This window comes from Lampris incognitus, chromosome 9 (genome assembly GCF_029633865.1).
Source record: "Lampris incognitus isolate fLamInc1 chromosome 9, fLamInc1.hap2, whole genome shotgun sequence".
NCBI lineage: Eukaryota > Metazoa > Chordata > Actinopteri > Lampriformes > Lampridae > Lampris > Lampris incognitus.
The window spans coordinates 1,925,801-1,945,666 of NC_079219.1; the positions used below are offsets into that span (position 1 = coordinate 1,925,801).

Below are 19,866 nucleotides of genomic sequence, written 5' to 3' on the forward strand. Positions count from 1 at the left end.
GAAAAAAATTGCATCTCCAACGTAAACAGCTGCAGTTGCAAACAAAAAAAAAATACTTGGGGGGGGGGGGACCCTCAGAATTCTGAGATAAACTGTTGTGATTGCAAGAAAAAAAAAACAATTCCGACCTTTAATTTTATTGCATGGCAGTAATGGGCTTCCATACGTCAGTTTGACAGTATTCCGAACTGTAGATGTTCTTCTTTCTCCACAGGTCAAACCTCACCACTGTGTACAGCATGCTGCACCTGCCCTCGGAACAGCAGGTGAGGTATGAGGTATGTCAGAGGGATAATGTTGCATTAAAGGTACTTCGCCCAAAGTATGTAGTCACAGCTGTGAAATGATACTTGATAAGGAAATTTGCTTTTAACTGCTAAAAATGTTCTCCTCACCAAAAGTGACCTACTGTGCCTGTCTGTCTCGAGAACACGAGTAGTCCTGTGGGCATGTTGTTAGTTTGTCCAGTCTGACTGTCGGTCAGTGGAGCAGTCGAGCAGTAGTGTCTCTTCACAAAGCCTGAGTCAGTCTGCACTTGCAGTGTCTGTTTAGAAGGATGAACAAACGAATGAACTTTCCATAACAGTCACTGACATCTATGTCCGTTCAGAGTCGTTTGCCACAGGAGCCAATGGATGAAGCACGCGATGGACACAGGGAGCATGAAGCGGTCAGCTATGCATCCCTACAGTTTGTGCATCAGAAAAAGTAAGATTTCTCTGTTGCAGCAGATCTGTAAAATCTATAAAATAATAATGACCAGCCAGCAAAAGCTATATTTTGTTTTCCAGAAACGAAAGTTCTGCGAGTGCTAAAGTCATGACGAGTGAGGATCATGTGTACGCTAAGGTCGCCCAGCCAAAGCTGAATGAAAAGGTCAGTCAGCCACCTTTAAAACACATCACTCCTCAGGCCGCTACTTTGGTTGTTTGCTTACTCATAGAGGCTCATATATTATTAATACTGGGTTAAACTGTCTTCTGTTTACACCATCTTTGGTGGTTGTCAGTGAAAAAGTAAAGTGACTTTGGGGAATTTTCCAGAAGTAACCTTGTAGACCACAGTAAAAAAAAAACTCCTGTTTGGTAACTCGTCCTCTGGAGTAACATGTTTGAGCAACCAAAACCTAACACAGTGCACTGTAGTACTTATGTTGCTCTCAGATGTTCTCAGATGTAGTACTTGTGTTGCTCTCAGATGTACTACTTGTGTTGCCCTCAGATGTAGTACTTGTGTTGCTCTCAGATGTAGTACTTGTGTTGCCCTCAGATGTACTACTTGTGTTGCCCTCAGATGTAGTACTTGTGTTGCCCTCAGATGTACTACTTGTGTTGCTCTCAGATGTAGTACTTGTGTTGCTCTCAGATGTACTACTTGTGTTGCCCTCAGATGTAGTACTTGTGTTGCCCTCAGATGTACTACTTGTGTTGCTCTCAGATGTACTACTTGTGTTGCTCTCAGATGTACTACTTGTGTTGCCCTCAGATGTACTACTTGTGTTGCTCTCAGATGTACTACTTGTGTTGCTCTCAGATGTACTACTTGTGTTGCTCTCAGATTTAAGATGCATGCTTGTGTCCATTTCTACACGCCAAAGAAGAACAATCCAAATTTAGGTTGTTTTTTGGGGGACCCCCCCCCTTTTCTCACCAATTACAATTACCCCACTCTTCCGAGCCGTCCCGGTTGCTGCTCCACCCCCTCTGCCGATCCGGGAAGGGCTGCAGACTACCACATGTCTCCTCCGATACATGTGGAGTCACCAGCCACTTCTTTTCAGCTGACAGTGAGGAGTTTCACCAGGGGGACATAGCGCGTTGGAGGATCATGCTGTTCCCCCTCCCCTCTGAACAGGCGCCCTCACCGACCAGAGGAGGCGCTAGTGCAGTGACCAGGAGACATACCCACATCCGGCCTCCCACCCGCAGACACAGCCAATTGTGTCTGTAGGAACGCCCGACCAAGCCGGAGGTAACACGGGGATTCGAACTGGTGATCTCTGTGTTGGTAGGCAATGGCAATGACTGCCACGCCACCCAGACGCCCCATAAATATAGGTTTTAAAAGGAAACTGTACAAGTGTGGCATCAAAACTATAAGCTACGTACAATATCCTATAAAAACATTGTAGTCATAGATGGTAAAACAAAATCCTGTGAGTTAGCATCAGGCGTACTGTTCCTGATGCTAATGTCGTTGTTATTACCGTTTTGAATTTTTACATTTCACATTTACTCATATGGCAGATGGTTTTGTCCAAAGTGACTTACAACAGAGTTTACAAGTCATGGCTAAATTCAGAAAACAGGCAAATTAAGCTGTGAAGTGTAAGTAAACTCAAGCTCATATTAATCTTGGTGTTCAGGTGAGTACGGGTACAAATGCAGTCTTATAACAGTGTCAGCGAGACCATTTTAAGGTTTTTGAACTGCAAATTAAAACAGACAGGAACCGTTGCAGCCAACAGAGAATGTGATGCTGGCTGGACCTTTATGTTTCAGGGGGAGCTGGGGGACTATGAGAACAGTAAAGGAGCATGTGCTCCAAGGTGTCAAACAAACAGCAGTTCAGAGACCAGCGATGAAGAGGTAGAGCTCAAGTACTCTGAGGTGAGCTTCACGGCAAAGCGAGACCCTCAGAGACCCTCTCGCCGCTTTAGTATGGACACCAGCAGCTCAGATGATGACGACTAAGACCTACTACCCTGAGGTAAACCTCTATTAGAAGAAAGACAACATTCATCAAAACGGGGCGGCTCCACTGAGAATCCATCTGCTAAGCTACCGATCCCACGCTCTGTCTGTTCAGAACTGACTGTTCGTCCATACCTAAACGCAGTATTTTTTTATTCATAATGACTTTATTGCCATTTCATTATTTCAGTTTTTAATGATTTTTTCTAAGGCACATCTGCTTTTATAGGTGAGCAGTGTAACAGTCTGCCGTGATGCAAAGAAGAAGGGATGAAATGCAGCAGATCCTGACGTCTGTTGGGGCTTTGGTCCAGATGTGGACCCTTTTACAGACAGGAAGAAGAGCAAATGGTGTGTAGAAGAATGCAAAAGTTTATTGACGTCTCATTAATGTTTGCATACATGTTCTGGGGCAGTCATGCTTCATGTCTGGTGAACGGTTTTTGTTATGCGATTTCTCAAAGCACGGTGCGCCATGACTGTAATGAAGTGCTGAAACAGCATCACATGTCAATGATTTCTGCAACACAACAGCAGTGTGCACCGATCGCCCATTACACAACCAGCTTTCACCGCAGCTCCTGTCTGGCTGCCTGCTCATTTCATGTGCTTATCGCTTTCTTTACTTGGATGAAGCCAAAAAGTGTTAATAAATTTTACTGAGAGATATTGCTGCACACCTGCCTACTTTCAATTACAACTTCACACAAGGTTCAGAAATGGTTAAAAAATGACGAAATAATTAACAAAAGCCATTATGACAGATAAATTACAGAGTCTTGTAAAATCTACACAAACAAAGAGATAAATATGGATGTGGTATATCTACAGCAGGGAGACATGGTCACAGAGCAAAACAGATATTAGGTTTAACATCAGCATTCATTTAATCGCCGGTTGTGGGGAGGTAAGTGGATTCATGTCGGTGTTCGTTTTCTCTCTCCTGATGAATCCATTTCATGACGTATCTGTTCTACCAAGCAGCGTTCAGAAGACACAGAGGGAAGACAGCAAAGGAGTCAGTGAGTGAGTGAAAGGGAAAGCGTGGGTCAGCTAGTGACGGAGAATTACTGAGTTAGTGGGCGAGAGGAAAAGCGTGAGTATCAAGTGAATGAGTGAGGGAGTTAGTGAATGAGAGGAAGTGAGTGAGCGGGTGAGTGAATGAGTGAGAGAGCGAGTGAATACTAGATATGACGCAACACCATCTGAGAGCTGGGTCTAACACCTCAGTGTCATGGCAATATGACGTGCCCCAGCTATATACTTTAAATGAACTGTAAAGACAGCGGCGCCAGCTCCACTTCTACAGGTCTGAATTGTTTGTTGTGCTCAGCGTGTCCCTGCTGGGCCTCTGTAGACAACACAAATTAGGGAGGGAAGGAGAGAAGTGATCATGTCCAGTGGATTTATAAGTCGAATTCTTTGTTCACCCTGTCAGTCCGCCTCCATTTTGCCGATGTTGAGGTTTGGCCTGCTTAGTAACTTGAGCCTCTTGACCATTTAGGTTTTTCCCCTGTACAACAGTCGTGTCTTCTGCCACTTCAATGTCCTCAACACCTCCTCCAATGTCCTCCCTGGAGTCTAAGCGGATCTCAGCATACTCAGCCGTTCTGGAGGACAGGCCTCGGATCCCCCCTTCCCCGAGCTTATCCTCTGACCTGGCCTGAAGTTTAGCAAAGTCCATATTGGCGTAGTGGAGAGCATCCACCTCCCTTCCTGCATCCTCCAGCATGGCTTTATTGGCATAAACCACCTCCACGTGTGTATCCTGATGTAGCAGACAGAAAATGGAGCTGAAGAATGAACAAAGCAACATTTACTACATCGGTACTGTCATGGTAGATTGTGTCGTCATATTGTGTCACAGCAGATATTGATTCCTGCTCTTCCTGAAACAGTTGCTGGCTTAGTTCACCTTTGCAACCTTCACCGTTAGTCGTAACGCCATCACAACATGTGTGTCTGATTTTTTTGTGTGTGTTTGTCTGCCAACGAGCACAAACTTGCATGGTTTAAACTCACCCCATCAGTCTCAATCACTTCTGAAGCGTCCACAACTTCTCTGTTAGGCGACTGGCCGCCTTTCTTTTTCCTGGGACCGGCACAAAATGTCATGGTTAAGAACCAAAAGGTTGAGTGTATGTTCAGTATTAGCAATAAAAACAACCGTGAGATTACAGAATAATCCTAAAAGTGGACAGGGTTAGCCTAGAGGTTGGAGAAGTAAGTTAATGACTCAGAGACCGGTTTGAAGTCTAGACCGGCTAGGAAAATGATTTAGGAAAGTAGCTCTCTGGATAAGGCCGTGTGTAGTGCTTTGGCCTTACAACTGTCATGAGTGCATGTTTTATTTAGCAAGGGTGACCCCAAAGGGAATCAGGATCAACCTTGCACATTTGAGTGAGCTCAACTCTGTCTAGTTGGCACCCCTGACACCATGCCCAGACTAATCCAGAGAAATCGGAAAACACCATTTTCATGTCGCAAAAGGGTCAAATGTTTTTCCTCCACACCAGCATTTTCAGATTTCAGAAAAGTTTGCCACCCGCTGTGAAACTCCAAAACAATAAAAAAATGCATGGTAGGGTGTCCCATTTCTTTTGGGGATCGAGGGGTAGCGGTCCAAACGGAGCGTTTTCAGCATAGACTTTGGCCCAGTCCCCTTCCTGGCCCTACTCCTAGTTTTGGAGTGCCCTTGACGGGGTAGTGGTCCTTCAGAACAGAGCTACAAGGGGTAGGGTTTGAAATCTTTACCTAGGAAATGGGACACCCCTCGTTACATCATCACCATCATCACTGCATCTGATGCTCAGAGTTTTGTTAGTTGCCTGGTTTGCTCAGGAATCCCTGGAATGTTACAACATGGTACTATAACATTGAAGTACTACAGTACTATACATTTTATATTAAAGCCTGTTGTTTGCTACCATTATCAACTGTTATAGTGACACATCTGCAGGACAGAGCAAGACAGATTAAGAGATTGACAATAGCCAGGAAGCATGTTTACACATCAGCTAGTAAAGTGTAGTCCTGCATATAGACATGTCTACCCTGTACTGATGTCACATGAGCGGGGAGGTGCAGAACATTTCCAACCGGCTCATTTTTCAAGCTTCGTACACACGACATGGAAATAACTGTACTGTCACTTACAAGAAGTTCTATTGACCTCGTGAAATGATGAAATGCTAATTATAACGATCCAGTAATATATTCCGTTGCATCTACATTACCCGGTCTCTGCTCCACCCCCTCTGCTGATCCGGGGAGGGCTGAAGACTACCACATGCCTCCTCCCGTACATGTGGAGTTGCCAGCCGCTTCTTTTCACCTGGCAGTGAGGAGTTTCACCAGAGGGACGTAGCGTGTGAGAGGATCACGCTATTCCCCCCCGAACAGGCACGCCAACCGACCAGAGGAGGCGCATGTGCAGCAACCAGGACACACACCCACATCCAGCTTCCCACCTGCAGACACAGCCAATTGTGTCTAGGAATGCCTGACCAAGCTGGAGGTAACACGGGGATTTGAACCGGTGTTCCCTCTGTTGATGGAGGTCCATTTTGATGGCTAGATGATCACCACTACCCCTCGATCCCCAAAAGAAACGGGACACCCTACCCTACGCAGCCACACACAAAACAGAGGGGTGGGGCAAAGTGGTAGGGCCAAGCAAGGGGGGGAATTGGGATTGGCCCCAAGTCTCTTCTATTGGCATGTGTTGGCCAATAGATGGCTACGGCCTGGCTCACATGGCATACATACTCTGCAATCACCTGATAATATACATCAGCATTTTTGACAAGCTCAGGTTTCAACATCCACACTGAAATGCAAGACGGGGTTTTCAAATTCATCCACTTTGTAGAGCATTTTTCAAATGTTCAGAAACGCTTAGTGCGGATGAAGGCCAAAACGGAGAGAAAAAGATGCATTTGTTGTGTTATTGTAGATATTCCCACACAACCTCAGGCCCCTGATACCCCAGAGTGGCACCTTAACTTCCATATGCCATTCCAACCTCTTGCCTTACAGACTTACACTCACCCCTTCCTTGCAACTCGCAGGTTGTCAGCCTGCTTGTTAACGTCCATATATACCTCACTTGGAGCTCGCAGTCCACAGGGACCAGTCCGTCTCTGATGCTTGCTGGCAACATGTTCTACTGCCACCCCGAGACCTGTCTGAATCCCAGTGACCCCCACCCACCCTACTGCCACCCCGAGACGTGTCTGAATCCCAGTGACCCCCACCCACCCTACTGCCACCCCGAGACGTGTCTGAATCCCAGTGACCCCCACCCACCCTACTGCCACCCCGAGACGTGTCTGAATCCCAGTGACCCCCACCCACCCTACTGCCACCCCGAGACGTGTCTGAATCCCAGTGACCCCCACCCACCCTACTGCCACCCCGAGACGTGTCTGAATCCCAGTGACCCCCACCCACCCTACTGCCACCCCGAGACCTGTCTGAATCCCAGTGACCCCCACCCACCCTACTGCCACCCCGAGACCTGTCTGAATCCCAGTGACCCCCACCCACCCTACTGCCACCCCGAGACGTGTCTGAATCCCAGTGACCCCCACCCACCCTACTGCCACCCCGAGACGTGTCTGAATCCCAGTGACCCCCACCCACCCTACTGCCACCCCGAGACCTGTCTGAATCCCAGTGACCCCCACCCACCCTACTGCCACCCCGAGACGTGTCTGAATCCCAGTGACTCCCACCCACCCTACCCCTTCACAATGACCTGAACGCATCGCTGCATTCAAGTGTTTATCACTCACAAACCAGAGCTCAGAGAGGTCACAGGTTTGTTTTCCGGGAAATAAGCAAAGTAGATCTGAGGAGCTCACCTGCAGACAATGAGATGCACCAGAGCACACAGCAGCATCATCCCCGCCGCCCCCACACCAGAGCCGATTAGCAGAGAAATGGTATGGAGGCCTAGAAAGTCATAGCAATGCCGTATTAGCATGAAAACAAGACAGCAGTTCATTCACAGCAACACTGTCCCGGTCTGACACCTAGCTGGAGTAACGTGGTAGTTACAAGATGCCGGATGGTTCACTGCCCCAGACCCTGTTCGATTTCTCCGTTTGAAAAAACAGTCACCTCAGATAAGGGCTGTGATTTAGAGGAAATCACCAACAAGTTATTTTTTTCAGAGATATATGAATTTTACACCAATAATTTATTCACAAAGAAAGTATTGCTAATGAGATGTGAACAGTCGACAGTCTGGCTGTGACTCATAAGTGACCCAGGCAGCCATTTTATTAACAACACTGCTCCTGTGAGTAAATTATTGCACACTACCGTGTGTGAAACACAGATCTTACTGGGAGGAAATTTTATTTTTAAACAGGAAAATATAATGGGGATTTTGGCATTTGAACCATACACCATCTTGTGGTTAATTTTGACCTACAAAGTGAAGACATGGCTGAGACACTATATGGACTGAACTGGACCAATTAGAGGCATGGTAAAGTAAATCCAAGAATGAAAACATATTGAGAATTGATTCCTCCACCTATTTGAATCTCACTGGATGACACGTTGAACGCCAGTTTATCAGATCCTACTGAGTTACTGCTGACGCAGACTACACTGGGCATGTCTTCCACTTGAAGTAAAGTGATGAAGCTTCTCCGGCCCATGCTGCCCAGAGACACCTCCCCGACAGGGATGTCGGCAGAGTGGTTGACAGGCTCTCCGGCCAATTCCCACTGAAGAGAGGGAGGCGGGTTTCCTTGGCTCTCACAGGAACATCTGATCCGGGATAAAATCTTGACACAGCGAGAGGAAGGGAGGATCTCAGCAGCAACTACAGAGGAGTTGAAAAACACATTGCAGTTATGAAGACACACGATCAGCAGTGGGTTTAATGAGGCTAAACCGGAGAACCATAGAACAGAGTTCAGTACAGAGTCACGGGAATGAAGTGAAGGTTTGTGGAACAGTTCGAGAAGCAGTGGGTTGGTTAAACATCCGATGTTAAAATGAAGAATCACTGCTCTGCTCCACACAACTCAGACAGACAGAATATTCAAACTCCTGCTTGGAAAAGTGCAACGGAATGCCGCTCGATTTCAAACTCGGGCAGAATTCATCAGTTCCTTCTTCACTAAGAGGTCACCGACGTCGTGTGAACATGAATGGTAAAAAGTCATCTTAAGAGACGTTAAAATGCATCATGTAGTACCTCATGACGTGATGATGAAGCTTGCAAAGACAGGTGTGTAATCACAGGTTAACCATAACACGTTAGCTTTAGCAGCCGATACCAGTAGTGTTAGCCTGTAGGGAGTGTATCTTTTTCTTTTTTTCAATAGGTAATCTTTGTTCCAGCCCTCCACCGGAATGCTTTGTGGCTACATACATACATATATACACATACATACATATACTATACATACGTGCATGCATACTTATGTACATATATACATACGTACATATATACATGTCCATGCATACATACGTGCATATATATATATATATACACACACACGTACATATATACATACCTACGTGTATACTTGCGTACATATATACATATGTGCATGCATACTTACATACATATGTACATACGTACGTACATATATACATACATACATATGTACGTACATACTTATGTACATATGTACATACATACATACTTACGTACATATACACTTGCATACATACATACGTACATATATACATACGTTATGCATACTTACGTACATATGTACATACGTGCACACATACTTGTGTACATATATACATATGTGCATGCATACTTACGTACATATACTTACATACATATACTTACATATATACACACGTACATACTTACATACATATATACTTACATACATACATATACTTATATACATGTATACATACGTACATGTATACTTACATACATATGTGTGTGTGTGTATGTGTGTATGTGTGTATATACATACACACACACATATATATATATATATACATACATACATACATACATACATGCATACATACATACATAGGTACATACATAGGTACATACATGGAAATTGGAAACTCACATGTCACATCCACACTGACGGGCTCAGAGTCTTCAGCTCCGTGGTCATTCAGAGCTTCACAGGAATACACTTCACTTGAAAGCTTGGTTGCATTGAAGGTGAACTCCTTATCAGACCCGACAGCCTCCTTCTCTCTGCCATCTGTTCTGTACCAAGTGTAGTTCTGCACCGCTGGATTGGCCATACTGCTACAGGTCAGAGTCACTGAGCTGCCCTCCAGCACCGGGCCAGAGGGCTCAGCTGAGACAGAGGTGTTCTTTGGGGGATCTGAAAGAAGGAAAAAAAAGAAAAATGTCTTCCTGAATAGTTTTTAAAAATTATCACCTACATATTGATGTAACTTCACTGCTGCACTGACTTTCTCCGCGAGTCATATTTCAAGTTGTCTCATAGATAGGTAGATAAATAGATAGATAGGCAAAGATAGAGAACAGAGACTTTTAACATAGCTAGATATGTTATAAGTATAGATATAACTTATAAGACATAGATATGTTATAAGTATAGATACAAGCTATAAGTATAGATATAAGATATAGATATGTTATAAGTATAGATATCACATAATTTATAAGACATCGATATTTAAGATATAAGTATAGATATAACTTATAAGATATAGATATAAGTATAGATATAACAGATATACGATATAGATATAAGTTATAAGTATAGATATAACATAGATATAAGCTATAAGTACATACATACAAACAGGCATTTGTAGCATTTGCGACATGTCTATTGATTAAACTGAATTACAGGCAGTCTATTGTTGGAAGTCTCATCCTGACAAGGAGACCCCAACAGTCAAGGAAAACAGACATCCACAGTGTTACATATGTAGACACAGAACAGACCATGACTCATAATGGTCCACTGACGTGAGAAGGTTTGGAGATCTGTCACGCTATGGGACAATGGTACACTTTCAATGGTCAACACACTCTGGTCTTCACCCAGTGACTGAGCTTTTGGCCCCAAACCATTTGTGGTTAACCACAGCTGAACTTGTGTAACCACCGCGTCGAGACAGGGCGACATTCAACAGCTGAATGTACCGGACAGTATTTCATGACTGCTGTCTTTCAGTTTCTTTATCAACTTACACTGAATGGCCAGTTGGATGGCTGCTGATTTTGCTTCTCCGTAGTCATTTTTTGCCTCACAGTAGTAGCCTCCACCGTGGTACAGTTGGGCAACATCTATCCCATAGGTGGGTCCAGATTCTACCATGTTCTCATTATCCCCGTTAACGTGGTACCAGGAGTAATTAGTTGGCGGTGGGTTTGCGTGGCTGGTGCAGGTGAACATCACAGAGTGGCCCTCCAGCAGTGGACCAGACGGATCGGCACTCACTGTCGTTTCCTTTGGAGGAACTTTAACATGAAGAAAATTACAATCGGTGTCTACTATTGATCTCATTTCTACTTGCACCTGTCCTTTGTATGCCCTTGTGGCATTATTTGCCTGTTCTATGGCAATATTAATCTACGTTGTGTTTTAATTTTCCTATTCTCCACTTTATGATGACCTACACTGCACCTATATACTGAACACACTTGACATGACATACACTCTTGGCTGGGATATGATTACTATACAGCAAATATGATACTAGTACCTCATATAATACTACTATGATATTACTATGTAGCACTCCTTTAAGCCATTTGGTAACACTTGACTTTATCTGCTAATTGCCAATTATTTTGTGAGTTGCTTTGGATAAAAGCATCTGCAAAATAAGTAAATGTAAATTGTGGAAAATGGTGTGACATTAGGCAGTTATGTAATGAAAAATGGCCCTTTAAAAAGACACTACCTTCATATATCTAGTAACAACAGTACTAGTGGATAGGGCTAACCATTGTGTACAATTTCTCTTTAGATAACATAAATCTATGCGAGTGTAAAAAGGCAGATGTTCTAATTTCATTAAAAGGGTGGTGCAATCATTTAAGAAGGGCTGACTGTTTCGTCCCCGGGTTTAATTCCTGTTTTTAGTAGTTGGTCGACAGTGAGTGGTTGAGTGTCATCTTCATCCTTCATCCTCTCGCTCTTTGACTTACATTGCACATCTATCTGAATGATGGACGAGTTCTGGGTCCCATATCTGTTTTGGGCTTCACAGTAAAACTGGCTGTTGTCCTCTGTCACCTTAGGGTATAATGTCTTCCTGAAACCCACAGGGGTTATCGGATCGCCATCAACACTGTACCAGGCGTAGCTATCCACCGCTGGGTTGGCAACACTGCTACAGGTCAGAGTCACTGAGCTGCCCTCCAGTACCGGACCAGGGGGACTGACTGATGTGTTATTCGGAGGATCTAAGAGAGAAATATGGGACATAACCTGACATGATTCAACATCAGTAGTCAGAGCATCCTATAGAATCGAACCTGTTTGATTTAGGTGTGTCAGCGCTACTATCAGTACTGACAGACAGACAGAGCCAGCACTAACAACTGTCAATAGTACTGTTACCGCTGGTTCTTTGGCACACCTATCAGCAGGGCCATTATTAATGTTACTGGTTGCAACTGTGTTTATCCTGCTATGCTTACACCACAGAGTACCAAGACCAGCCTGGCATGTTTTTAACCATTTCATTGTTTTTAATTTGTGAAATTCTGTGGAATCACTAGAATGGTCTAGGCCAGGGGGTTTCAAAGTGTAGGAAAGTGAGCCTCCCCTCAGAGAACATAAAAACAGCTGTGCCCCCCCCCATTGTTATTGCTATTATTACTATTATTACTATTATTGATTGCTGTTGCCATAATGTCTGTTCCACTCAGGTATAAAAACGGGTTTCAACAATAAATGATTTATCTTTGAAGATGATCTTTTATTTTTTTAAACATCTTTTTTAAACATTTTTATCTTTATGTGTTAAACATCATTTTTAAACGTTTGAAACGTCTGTTTAAACATCTTTTTAAAGCGGGGTTACCTGCCTTAGCTATGCGCAGCGCCACTCGGCATGATGCTGCGGTTGCCATGGTATTTACGGTGCTACATGCGTCACTGACTTCCTTCTGTCCCCGCCGTCCCTTTCGCTTCCTATGCAGCGCCCCCTGCGGTCTGCTCACCACACCTGGGGGCTTGGCATCGACATGACGCCGGACTTCACACGCTCTCATGCCGCCGCCGCTAGCGCTAGCTGCTAGCTTGCTAGCTAGCTAGCTAGCTCCTCTCTAGCGGCAGACAACACACCGCGGCGTGGGGCGTCATCAGGACCAAGCCATGACAATCCAAAGTGTAAATGATCCTGGTCCTACTTCCTCCGTGTTCTGCTTGGCCCAGACGCCGCCTCCTTTCTCCCTGTAGCCATGTTACTGAAAACCCGTCCTTTCTGCTCCAAGCAGTGCTGAAGTTAGCTAAACTTAGCTAGACGTTCGCGGTTACTTTTTCTTCACGTTTTTTTTCTCACGCTGCGCCTCCCCTGAAGCTCTCTGGCGCCCCCCAGGGGAGGCGCGCCTCACTCTTTGAAAACCCCTGGTCTAGGATTTAGTTATTCTTAAATAGACACCCAAAGAGATCTTTCTTTCTTTTTTGGCACTAACAAACTAGGAATGTTCTGAGACATGTCTGACAACACCTTCCACTCTGAAAAGACAGTCCCAGTACGGTCAGCCAGAGCAGTTATACTCCTTTTTTCCCCCACTTTTTTCTCTCCAGCTCTCTCACATTTCCACTGTTGTCTTCCGGCAACAATTCCCTCCTCCCAGGATTACAGTGCCATACTTTGGATCTGGATCATGAATGGATTGCTATCTATATAATTCCATGATCATGGCTGAGACTCTTTAGACTCCTCTCATCACATTTTGACCCTGTTAGTGTCAAAACGAGCTCTTAAAGAGGGTGTTACTTGGTGAAGGATTACACTACACATACGACTGCTGTATGCAGTATACTAGTATACTGGTAACAAATTGTTGCTTTTATCACTGTGGTTGTAACATAAGTATATAGTGTGTAGTTGTGAGGTGGATGGTAGGTAAATATATAGTGTATACTTTTGTACACAAGATAATATAGTGGGAGTATATAGTATTGTATATGGACATGATGGGTTGTGGACTGGTATATGGCATAGTGTATGGGCAATATAGCATATAAGCAATATGGTATAACATATGGTATAACATATGGCCATAGGTTGTTTATTACTCACCCTTAACAAAACCCTGTATAGTGGCGACAAACCTGTTGTGCATACATGCTTGCTTCCAGTGTCCTGTTGTTGTTCCCTTTTTTTTCTTCTTCTTTTTTTTCTTTTTTCTTTAGTTTTTTCTTTTTCTTTTTTGTATGAGTGATGTCTGCAAGTGCCAGAAGCTGCTGTGAACTGGAGTTAAATTCCTTGTGTGCGTAGGCACACTTTGCCAATACAGTTGATTCTGATTCTGATTCTGATTACATTGAAGCTTGGTGTGCAGCAATCGACTGGCTTGCTCAACACTGGCTCAATTTAAAAGATTCTGCTACTTGTCGCTCAGTTTGACTTATAACTACAGGAAAAAAGGGTTTAAAATGCTGGAGATTTCCTTTAATCTTAATGAGACAGAGATATGAATGTTAAATTGGATGCATTAATAACACATGTTGCCTCAGGCCTACACTGGTCCACAGCCAGCCCTTACAACAGTGCCACAAAATGATAAAGATACTGCATATAAAGCCTATGTGTATACTCACACAAGACGCTGACAGTCAAACTTCCCGTCAGCGAAAGGTCACTTTTGCCAGCTTGCAGGTGGTAGAGAGCGGTGCAGGAGATTTTCTGACCGTGGTGGAGGTGAGATGCAGTGAAGGTGAGGACGGAGGTCACAGCTTGAGTTACTGGTTTCTCCTCGGCCTCACCAAGATCAGGGGTCCATGTAAGAGTTGGGAGCTGAGAGGGGCAGGGGGCCGCAGCCGAACACGTCAGGTGGATGGAGGTCCCCTCCAGTACCTCCACCCTCGAGGGTGTGAGGGTTGGGTTGGGCAGTGAATCTGAGTAGTTAAACAAAGAGAATCATCGCTGAGTCAGAACAACTTTAACAGGCCAAATGACATACAGTGTGGCTGTACCTGATATGCAGTATTGGTGGTATTTATATACATAAGAACATGCATGTTAATAGCTGCTCAAGTATACATGTACCATCAGGATGTATTTTGTTTTGTGCATCTTAGATACTGATGCTTTGTTGCATTTGTGTATGATGCGGTTTTTTACATTCACATGTGTGTTGTTTGACTGGTAGTGGCTGGGCATCTCGAGCTGGAAGACACTAAAACAAATCAGTTCAAATTCAGTGTAGCAGAAGTGCTACATGAAGAAATAGATTTCAGTAGCAAAAACCTTTCACGCTGATTTTGACGCTGGTCTCGTAGTTGTACTTGAGTGAATTATGACATTCGATTCTGAAGTAGTAATAGTCATCGTAATGGCTGGCGGGGAGGTCGTTGAACACAGTGGTGCAGTTCTTGTCGAGCAGGTTCCCTGTCAGTTTTCCTTGAAGGGTGTTCCGTTGTGCATTGATCCCAGTCAGACTGGAATCAAACACCGGTGTCTGGACCCAGCGTCCTCGCCTCCATATGGCTTTACATGTGGCGTCGAGGCTCGAATCCCATCCGTCTGCCAGGGTGAATCTGCAGGGGATGACGACGCAGGAATCGCTCAGTGTCTCCAGACTCTGAGGCAGGAAGACTGACCAGCTCTGGCACAAAGCACCTGGGAAAATGATTCACAAGTGTAATTATTGCTAGAAAAGTAAAGACAGCACTTTAGACTACAGGCCAGTCATCATATGTAAATAACCTTGCAAATAAGGAAAAGCCAACTGAGTCTGAAGAAGCGACTCCTGCAGCGTGACAGTAAAGTGTTTTAATGCCGCTGCACAGCAGCACGCAGGCATGATGAAATGGTTCGCCCATGAAGAAATATGAAGTGAAATTAGCTGCAAACTGCACAGAAAAGTGGAAGTTCTGTGTTAAAAAAAAATCCTTGGGTGGGGGGGGGGGTAGAATAACACAATAGCCTTTATTTCTTAAAAAAACAACAGCAAAAAACACCAATTTGAGGTTTATAGGACACTTGTCTTATAGGTATAACTCAAGCCGATGAAAGAGGGAATAGCCCACCTTGAAGCAGGCAACAGAGAAGGAGTCCAGCAGCTCCTGTCATGTTTTTCTGGTCCTTCAGAGAAGCGCTGAACACCGAGAAAACAGACATCACTTTAGTTTCACTTCTACAGTTCAACTGTATGTAGGTAATGAAGACGGGCTAAATAGTAATAATGACTTAATGGACCACGCCCCGTGGACGTGATGGGAACTGAAGCGATCTTACCTTACAGCCAGCGATGCTCAGCAGCTTACTGTCCTAGACAAGGGCACTCTCTGACAGACCAACTGCCCCGCAGTTTGCCATGTGCCACCCAGAAAAAAACAACCCACCAAGTACACGGGGATGGATGTACTAATCCAGGTTGTTGCGGCTGCTGCAGGACTGACGTGAGGATACTTTACCGGCACTGACAGTCCGGCCGGTCAAACACAGACTCCTGCCAAGCCGTCTGTGTTGAGTCATCGCCTTCACTTCTGACCAGTTCCTCAGCGGTCAGGGAGCTCTACAGGGGAGTGGCGTCCACCACAAAAAAGGAGGGTTTTCTTGCTCTCTGCCAGACACACACACACACACACACACACACACACACACACACACACACACACACACACACACACACACACACACACACAGCTCCTGGAAGTGAGTCAGAGTGGTGGTAGACTTCTTGCTTGTGTAATCTCCATCTACCCGGCATCATTACAACATGACACGGCTCGAGAGGAAGAACAGAGGACTGGTTACCAGGGGGAAGAACAGGACTGGTTACCAGGGGGAAGAACAGAGGACTGGTTATCAGGGGGAAGAACAGGACTGGTTACCAGGAGGAAGAACTGAGGACTGGTTATCAGGGGGAAGAACAGAGGACTGGTTACCAGGGGGAATAACAGAGGACTGGTTACCAGGAGGAAGAACAGGGGACTGGTTACCAGGAGGAAGAACAGGACTGGTTACCAGGAGGAAGAACAGAGGACTGGTTACCAGGAGGAAGAACTGAGGACTGGTTACCAGGAGGAAGAACAGAGGACTGGTTATCAGGAGGAAGAACAGAGGACTGGTTACCAGGGGGAAGAACAGAGGACTGGTTACCAGGAGGAAGAACAGAGGACTGGTTACCAGGAGGAAGAACAGAGGACTGGTTACCAGTAGGAAGAACAGGACTGGTTACCAGGAGGAAGAACAGGACTGGTTACCAGGAGGAAGAACAGGGGACTGGTTACCAGGAGGAAGAACAGGACTGGTTACCAGGAGGAAGAACTGAGGACTGGTTATCAGGGGGAAGAACAGAGGACTGGTTACCAGGGGGAATAACAGAGGACTGGTTACCAGGAGGAAGAACAGGGGACTGGTTACCAGGAGGAAGAACAGGACTGGTTACCAGGAGGAAGAACAGGACTGGTTACCAGGAGGAAGAACTGAGGACTGGTTACCAGGAGGAAGAACAGAGGACTGGTTATCAGGAGGAAGAACAGAGGACTGGTTACCAGGGGGAAGAACAGAGGACTGGTTACCAGGAGGAAGAACAGAGGACTGGTTACCAGGAGGAAGAACAGAGGACTGGTTACCAGTAGGAAGAACAAAGGACTGGTTACCAGGAGGAAGAACAGGACTGGTTACCAGGAGGAAGAACTGAGGACTGGTTACCAGGAGGAAGAACAGAGAACTGGTTACCAGGAGGAAGAACAGAGGACTGGTTACCAGGGGGAATAACAGAGGACTGGTTACCAGGAGGAAGAACAGAGGACTGGTTACCAGGAGGAAGAACAGAGGACTGGTTACCAGGAGGAAGAACAGGACTGGTTACCAGGAGGAAGAACAGAGGACTGGTTACCAGGAGGAAGAACAGAGGACTGGTTACCAGGAGGAAGAACAGGACTGGTTACCAGGAGGAAGAACAGGACTGGTTACCAGGAGGAAGAAAAGGACTGGTTACCAGGAGGAAGAACAGAGGACTGGTTACCAGGAGGAAGAACAGGGGATTGGTTACCAGGAGGAAGAACAGGGGACTGGTTACTAGGAGGAAGAACGGGACTGGTTACCAGGAGGAAGAACACAGGACTGGTTACCAGGAGGAAGAACAGAGGACTGGTTACCAGGGGGAAGAACAGGACTGGTTACCAGGGGGAAGAACGGGACTGGTTACCAGTTGGAATAACAGGACTGGTTACCAGGGGGAAGAACAGGACTGGTTACCAGTAGGAAGAACAGGACTGGTTACCAGGGGGAAGAACAGGGTACTGGTTACCAGTAGGAGGAACAGGGGACTGGTTACCAGGAGGAAGAACAGGACTGGTTACCAGGAGGAAGAAAAGGACTGGTTACCAGGAGGAAGAACAGAGGACTGGTTACCAGGAGGAAGAACAGAGGACTGGTTACCAGGAGGAAGAACAGGACTGGTTACCAGGAGGAAGAAAAGGGGACTGGTTATCAGGAGGAAGAACAGGACTGGTTACCAGGAGGAAGAACAGAGGACTGGTTACCAAGGGAAGAACAGAGGACTGGTTACCAGGAGGAAGAACAGGGGACTGGTTACCAGGAGGAAGAACAGGACTGGTTACCAGGAGGAAGAACAGAGGACTGGTTACCAGGGGGAAGAACAGAGGACTGGTTACCAGGAGGAAGAACAGGACTGGTTACCAGGAGGAAGAACAGAGGACTGGTTACCAGGGGGAAGAACAGAGGACTGGTTACCAGGAGGAAGAACGGGACTGGTTACCAGGGGGAAGAACGGGACTGGTTACCAGGGGGAAGAACAGAGGACTGGTTACCAGGGGGAAGAACAGAGGACTGGTTACCAGGAGGAAGAACGGGACTGGTTACCAGGGGGAAGAACGGGACTGGTTACCAGGGGGAAGAACAGGACTGGTTACCAGTATGAAGAACAGGGGATTGGTTACCAGGAGGAAGAACAGGACTGGTTACCAGGAGGAAGAACAGAGGACTGGTTATCAGGAGGAAGAAAAGGACTGGTTACCAGGAGGAAGAACAGGACTGGTTACCAGGAGGAAGAACAGAGGACTGGTTACCAGGAGGAAGAACAGGGTACTGGTTATCAGGAGGAAGAACAGGACTGGTTACCAGGAGGAAGAAAAGGGGACTGGTTACCAGGAGGAAGAACAGGACTGGTTACCAGTATGAAGAACAGGGGACTGGTTACCAGGAGGAAGAACAGGACTGGTTACCAGGAGGAAGAACAAAGGACTGGTTACCAGGGGGAAGAACAGAGGACTGGTTACCAGGAGGAAGAACAGAGGACTGGTTACCAGGAGGAAGAACAGGACTGGTTACCAGGAGGAAGAACAGGACTGGTTACCAGTATGAAGAACAGGGGACTGGTTACCAGGAGGAAGAACAGGACTGGTTACCAGGAGGAAGAACAAAGGACTGGTTATCAGGAGGAAGAAAAGGACTGGTTACCAGGAGGAAGAACAGGACTGGTTACCAGGAGGAAGAACAAAGGACTGGTTATCAGGAGGAAGAAAAGGACTGGTTACCAGGAGGAAGAACAGGACTGGTTACCAGGAGGAAGAACAGAGGACTGGTTACCAGGAGGAAGAACAGGGTACTGGTTATCAGGAGGAAGAAAAGGACTGGTTACCAGGAGGAAGAACAGGACTGGTTACCAGGAGGAAGAACAGAGGACTGGTTACCAGGAGGAAGAACAGGGTACTGGTTATCAGGAGGAAGAACAGGACTGGTTACCAGGAGGAAGAAAAGGGGACTGGTTACCAGGAGGAAGAACAGAGGACTGGTTACCAGGAGGAAGAACAGGACTGGTTACCAGGGGGAAGAACAGGACTGGTTACCAGGGGACAGTGACGACAGAGACTGGTGTCAACTGCAAGTTCTATTCATCTCTCAACATTCCTGTCGATTTTTTTCGTTTTTCTCTCTCTGAAACCGAGGGGGTATGTGGGTTGCACATAGCATTGGGATGTGTATTCTCGCTACGTGGCATTATGATGTCTTTCTTCTCTCTCTCTCTCTC

At 45.8% G+C, this 19,866-nt stretch overlaps 2 protein-coding genes across 2 annotated transcripts in view; one reads left to right on the forward strand and one right to left on the reverse strand.

Annotated features, from left to right (window-relative positions):
- si:dkey-24p1.1 (uncharacterized protein LOC556718 homolog) overlaps positions 1 to 4,172 on the forward strand; it is a 32,693-nt gene extending 28,521 nt beyond the window's left edge. Inside the window, exons 13-17 of the mRNA XM_056286057.1 lie at positions 215 to 278; positions 611 to 708; positions 792 to 876; positions 2,502 to 2,692; positions 4,133 to 4,172. Coding sequence (XP_056142032.1) covers positions 215 to 278; positions 611 to 708; positions 792 to 876; positions 2,502 to 2,692; positions 4,133 to 4,172 — 478 coding nt within the window. The remainder of the gene's footprint in view (positions 1 to 214; positions 279 to 610; positions 709 to 791; positions 877 to 2,501; positions 2,693 to 4,132) is intronic.
- Positions 4,173 to 4,179: 7 nt separating this feature from the next.
- Positions 4,180 to 16,200, reverse strand: LOC130117818 (sialic acid-binding Ig-like lectin 10; the record flags this gene model as incomplete). Its single annotated transcript, XM_056286059.1, has 11 exons — positions 16,101 to 16,200; positions 15,893 to 15,960; positions 15,111 to 15,482; positions 14,462 to 14,758; positions 11,833 to 12,090; positions 10,870 to 11,139; positions 9,761 to 10,027; positions 8,241 to 8,532; positions 7,559 to 7,660; positions 4,716 to 4,785; positions 4,180 to 4,461 (listed from the first exon to the last, which is right to left on the reverse strand). Coding segments are annotated over exons 2-11 (2,253 nt in total), but the record flags the coding sequence as incomplete, so codon positions are not given.
- Between the last annotated feature and the right edge of the window lie 3,666 nt (positions 16,201 to 19,866).